Source organism: Atta cephalotes, assembly GCF_000143395.1.
Source record: "Atta cephalotes unplaced genomic scaffold scaffold00001, whole genome shotgun sequence".
Classification (NCBI taxonomy): Eukaryota; Metazoa; Arthropoda; class Insecta; order Hymenoptera; family Formicidae; genus Atta; species Atta cephalotes.
The window spans coordinates 5,560,761-5,567,085 of record NW_012130065.1 but is presented as its reverse complement, the minus strand read 5'-3'; the positions used below and the strand labels follow the sequence as shown (position 1 = coordinate 5,567,085).

The 6,325-nt window shown below is 29.0% G+C and overlaps 1 protein-coding gene across 1 annotated transcript; it reads right to left on the bottom strand.

Moving 5' to 3' along the window:
- Positions 1-330: 330 nt before the first annotated feature.
- LOC105618193 lies at positions 331-5,674 on the bottom strand. Its single transcript, XM_012199737.1, has 7 exons — positions 5,345-5,674; positions 4,853-5,240; positions 3,182-3,336; positions 2,567-3,041; positions 1,327-1,557; positions 900-1,236; positions 331-484 (listed from the first exon to the last, which is right to left on the bottom strand). Exons 1-7 carry the CDS (start codon positions 5,672-5,674, stop codon positions 331-333), a joined length of 2,070 nt encoding a protein of 689 aa, XP_012055127.1.
- Between the last annotated feature and the right edge of the window lie 651 nt (positions 5,675-6,325).

Sequence of the window (6,325 nt, the reverse complement as noted above, 5' to 3'; positions counted from 1 at the left end):
TCTGCTAGATTCTTTCGTTTTATGCAAAAACGCGTTGAACTAGCCTAATTTTATTGATTTTTGAACTAAACTGTATAATTACAAAATATTAGACAACCATAACCTTATCATTTTTTGCTTTAATGACATCCGTTGGACTCAATTTTAATATAACTTTCCTGTAACTCTTCATCACGTAATTCATTTTAAAAGCTAAATGTAACGAATACTATTGCGATTATTAATTTCAGCCAAAAATGTTCATTTCAGTATTCTATAGTATCGCTGTTCATTTCTCTGCCGCAAATTCTATAGGTATTCTATATAAGACCATAATGGTCCCATGTAGGATCATAATGGTCTTATATGGAATTGTGATGGTCTCATATAGGGATGTAATAATCCCATGTGGGGCCGTAATGGTCTTGTGTCAGACCGTAATGGTCTCCTGTGGAGCCATAATGGTCCCATGTATGAAGGTATTTCAGTATTCACTACACTATCGCTGTTCATAGAGCACACGAATGTTATGCTATCAATGCACTATCTCTTTAGTGATAGCATTTGTAGCGCGAAGTCATGACATCAAATATCATCGCTATCAATAGTGTCGTTACAATAATGTTTCAGAGTGCTATGCTGTAGTTAACTCTCCGAGCAGTGGTAGCGCTGCATAGCTGGTAATAAGCTCCCCGAACGTACAACGTTACAATTAGACAACATAAGTAATATTGTTAGCAATACTGAAATTTCATATACATGCAAATACATTTTTGCTGTTATACGATGTTTCGTTTGAATAGATAAATGTATTATAATTAAAACAATTTTATTAAAATCATACTCTCTCTATGTATATTATTATTTCTATAGGTATTTTTCAGTGAAAAATTGTTTATTATATGCTTCTGATGCCTTACGCTTCTATCATTACGCGTAAAACAGATAAATATGAAATAGACGTTTTTAAAATGCTCATGTAAGTTCCCAAATCTACTACAACGAAGTACCCAGCTTGCAGCTTAATCGGAAACTGAGTCCACATCATGATAAATATTATGTTTTTTGTTACTTTTATAGGAAGATCATACCAAAAGCTGTGATAAACAGACTGCGCGACTTCTTCCATCTGCATCTTTAAATAATCTCCGACAATACTATATAACGTTAATTGTATCAGAAATGCGCTAAGTACCAAGAAACTTTTTGACATCATACCATAGTCGTTGGTTGTTAAGGCAATGATAAATTGGAATCCTACAAAAATACACGTAATTAATGTAAATTTTATGACATTTCATATTTTTTTTATTAATTCATGAGCATATCAAATTGATGCATATTTACCTACTATAATTATAAGCATACTGCTGATGAAGAGTTGTACCATCAAAACGAATCTAATTATCTCAGCAAGCTTTCTGGTCATTCTTATCAAATGATCGTGTCTCAAAATCAATGTGTTAAAACGTTCATAGACTTTCGGACTTGTTATGTCAAAGTTAATAAAATTTGCTTTTAAAATTTCCAGTTGACCGCACACGTGTAATACAATATGAAGAAATACAGAATCACTACCTGTAAAACATTATAATTAAGAATATGTCGTAAGAATGTACAACTATTAATTATAATAAGTATATTAAAATTTTAGGAGTATTTATAAAAACTATATTTAATATTTGCAAAATTCAGTATTTTATTAAAATGGACGTAGAAATTTATTTCATATATATAATATTTAACAAATGAACAAAGTTAGATGATTAAAAATGATTTTATTATATAATCAGGAATGTAAAAATTAATTATACACAGAAAAAACTCGATCCATAAAGCCATAATTTTAATAATTCAGAATATCATTATAGTGCATCTAGCCATAATTAATAAAATATTGTTGCTTATTGTACTTCTCTGCCATCATAAAATTAATATTATTTAGATATAAATATAACATATATCTCCAGATGTGTAAAGATAAATACAATTTATAATAAAAAAATAAATTTTTTGTTACTCTTGATATACAAGTAACTAAATAGATAATTAATACTAATTAATATAAATATTTACAGATTTAAACCTCTATACACCGCGTCAAGATTGTAATCATTGTAAAGCTTTTAATACTTTGAGTTTTTTATTTGATTATGTTTTTTATTTTGTTTTTTGATTGAATATTTTATTTTTAAATTTTTGGATATTAAATATTACGATCATGACTTTTAAAACTTTCTCTGATAGTGATTGCTCAGAATTCAACAGTTAGGGCTAGGTATCATAATAGTATACCTAAACTAATAATGGCTTTATAGATCAAGTTTTTTTCTTATCTAATAATTATTTTTTATATTCTTAATGATAATAAAATACAAAAAAAAATTATTTTTTGAAAATTCTGAGGGTCCAAAAAGAACGAACTTACTATATACATGTATATAATTTTAAATGCATTCGAAATGTTTAATAAACTTTGTCTATGGAATTATATTTTGAATGCAAAAGAGAAATCAGTAAGGCCGTAACCGTTAAAATATAAATTAACATTTTGCAAAAATAACTACGTAAATAGGCAATGACCTACCATGATTACTAATGCACATGATTACTAAATAGATGTACTGCAGTATAAAAATCACCAAATATAAATCAGTTGAAATGTGAAAATGTGCCAAGGTACATGTTGACGGAATAGCATATCCTGCTTGATGACCAAAAATAGTTATATTAATTTTGGTTTCCTCACTGCTTAGTTGTGCGTGTCCCACGATGAAGATTACCGAATCAACATAAGAGATCAATAAAGCGATAATGCAGATTATCCTTCCCCAGAAAGCATGATTTCGCATAATGATGCGTTTCTCCTCGGTGTCGATTGTAACATAATCGTTCATAGCAGAAGAATAATTACAAATCAGATTATCAGCATATATACGAAACCATATTATTTTTGTTAAAGCAAGAATACCGCAGGAAAAGAGCGTGAGGGCGTCAAGATTCGCAGTTGCGCTTGTGCAATTGTAATAGAGTTCGAGATACTGTACGATTACCACCACACTCTGCACATAAAATAAAAATCTGTTTTTATTGAGATTCGACTGTGTGAGCAAAATAAAATATCGATATTCCATAATAAATATTCACACATCGAAGGCACAAGGAGAAGAAAAATTTCACAACATGAAAATTGGAAACATACCAACCCAAAACTAGACAAGATATGACGCAATAAAGCGAACTTGTTGTATTCTTGCAAGGGCCAAGCACCTATGGGTACAGTTAGGTGTTTGACGAGGGTCATAGCGTACGCTATATCGTCATTCGATGACATTATGGCAATCAAGGAGAGATGCACTGTATTCACGAATGTCAGTCTTCGTCCATAATGCGATAAAATTCGCGTTCGCATTCATATTTTATTGAAGTGTAGGCACCATTTGAATACTATTCATATGCTCTGTTATTTTCCGAAGTACAGTTGTTCCGAAGAACAATTGTGATGTAAACTTATTTTTATGAAAATACAAAAGAGTAAAAAAACAAAAAGGAAATGGAAAGAAAAGAGAAAGTTTTATTTTTATTTCGATACATCGTCTTCGATACGACTGTCATGTGTTGTCAATATTATAATGTAATTTCTCCTGCATTACATTTTTTTAAAGAAAAGTATAAAGAGTATGGCACGGTTTTTAATTCATTTTATCAGTTCATGAATCATCGCTAAATAATTAAAATTTCTTTTGCGTGCATATTTTGTTAAAGGTGTGTTTTAATATCTAACAAATATTTATTATTTATATTAAAATTCAACATTATTTATATTAACATTTTTATTTATCAATTCGTGTAAAACAGAAGAAATAAGGATTAAAAAATTTTTTTTCATTTGTTCAGGTTGAGATTTTTCGCAAAATATAATTTTTAATTTGATAAAATGTTGTCCTCACATCATAAGACTATATTTTTTGTCACATTTATAGGAAGATTATATATAAGTTTAAAAAAATATATTATACATAGATTGGTAAAAAAATAAAGAAAATAACAAGTACATATAAATGTGTATACGTAACAAATATATCTCTTGGTTAAGAGCAATTGAAAGTAATAGACAGTAAGGTATTGAAATATAATATACTATATATTTTTTATTTTACTTATTAACATATATCGCTTTTTATACCACAGGAATTATTGAGGATTTTCTGATTCATTAATTGTCACCTGTAAAAACGATATGTATGTTAAGGTGGTTTTCAAGATATCTGTCATAGTGTTTCGTGTAAGATAGAAAAATTTTCCGGCACTAATTCGAAGAGGAGTCTTCATTCTCATCATAATGAATATCAGATCTTTCACCATGATAGGTGACATTTCATCCCATGCGGTGCTGTATATGGCATAGACAATTGACTCGCTTCGATTCTTCAAAGTATCGCCGGCATACGTATACAAAAAGGTTTGTACCATATAAAATTGAATGGACATGAACATTTTTATCATTTCCTTGTAATCTTGTTGCTTGATTGATAAGAGAATCCCTACTCCTGAAAATACGCAACTCTTCGAATTATGAATGTATTATGTTAATTTAGATTTTTAGATGTATTTTATACATTAAAGTATTTTATAATAAGTTTTATAATTTTTATTAATATTTTATTATTTTTTATATTGATACTTTAATCTTTCTTATTATGAATTTTTATTTTTTAAAAAGTAATTCAATAATTCTAATTACATAAATGTATTGCGAAACTGTTTTTGCAATTTTTATAGTTTTTACTGGCAAGTTTTAAGATATAATTTTATGCTTTTGTAATATATCATTCAACATGGATCAATCAAAAAAATTGATTTAGATACATACCTGAGGATGCAATTACTACGCTAATTATTAAAAGTCGTAATAAAATGTTGATATTAAAAGCGTCTTCAATATTCCTGGTCAGTGCTATCAACTGGCAATGTCTTTTGACCAATGGTCCTAAAACATTTCTATGACGTTTTTCGTCGTAATGTTTCTTGTTACTCTCCGTAAATTGTATCCCCAAAAGTTCTAGTTGACCGCAAAGATGCATAGTGATGCCGAAAAAAAAACTATCGCAAGCACATTCTGATATCAATATCAAAGATCCTTGTATTACTTGCATCATAAACAATATTTTGTACGTAGAATACGAAACCCCTTTGTATAGACACGTTGATGGAATGACAAAATTCCACGTAGCTACAGTATCATTATCTGTAATTGCAGCCTGTAGAATACAGGTATTAATTTTTAGAAAATAAAACATTTCCTTTATTGACAAAATAAGTTTCAATTTTATTCAACAATAATCTTATGAAGATTTAATACAACCTTTTGTTTATTGCTGAGGAAGACGGATATGAACCATAAGGCGCCTGCTGTTGTTCCAGCGATTAAGTGAGTCAGGGCGATTAGACGTCCTGCACGTGCATATCCCATCATCACTATGCGTGACTCTTTTTTCATAAATGGAGACGACCAGTCGTCGATTGCAGAATTGAGATTAATGGCAATCTTTTTCATATAAATTCGTGGAAAAACAATGTTCGACCATGCATGCATACAGCTTTCTATTAGACGAAGAATGTCTAAACCATCTCTAACAGCATCACAGCTCTTGAAAGATTCTATCAGCACGTTGATCATTGTGAGAGACTGCATGGTAGCAAATATAAAATTGCATTCTCATGTGAAGTTGCACTACATCAAAAATAATAAATATCGAGAAACGATGTTTAAACTGTTTATAAAATTTTAATCACCAATTGTTCTTTATGTTTAAATTATGATTAATTACAATAAATCATTGTGTATAATATGTATCTTTCAATGTATTATATTTTATACATTTTTTTATATATGCATGTCATTACACGTATTATAGAATTTATTCTAATCATATACAGATAATAGACTTAATTATTGAACAATTTAAAATTAAAATTCTTATAATTTTTAACTTGACAGAAAAAGATTTAAGTAAATGCAGTGCAATTGTTTACCTTAATTTTTATATTAAATTGCATATTTTTTTCTCTTACCATTACAAATAGCTAATTTCTACATTGTATGTTATTTTACATTATGTTACGTTATTTTACCCCTGTTATAAATATTATGAACCACTGAATCGTGTAAACTACATTATTCTGCTGCAAAGGCCATAAACCAAGTATCCACATCATCGATTTTATCGTAGAAAAACCATAATCTATACCACTATTCCAATTTGTTTTCATGTTCGGCGATGTATTAGTTGATTTCGACCTCAAAAAGAAAAATTGTAGTCCTGCGTGATATTGCTCGGGTCGA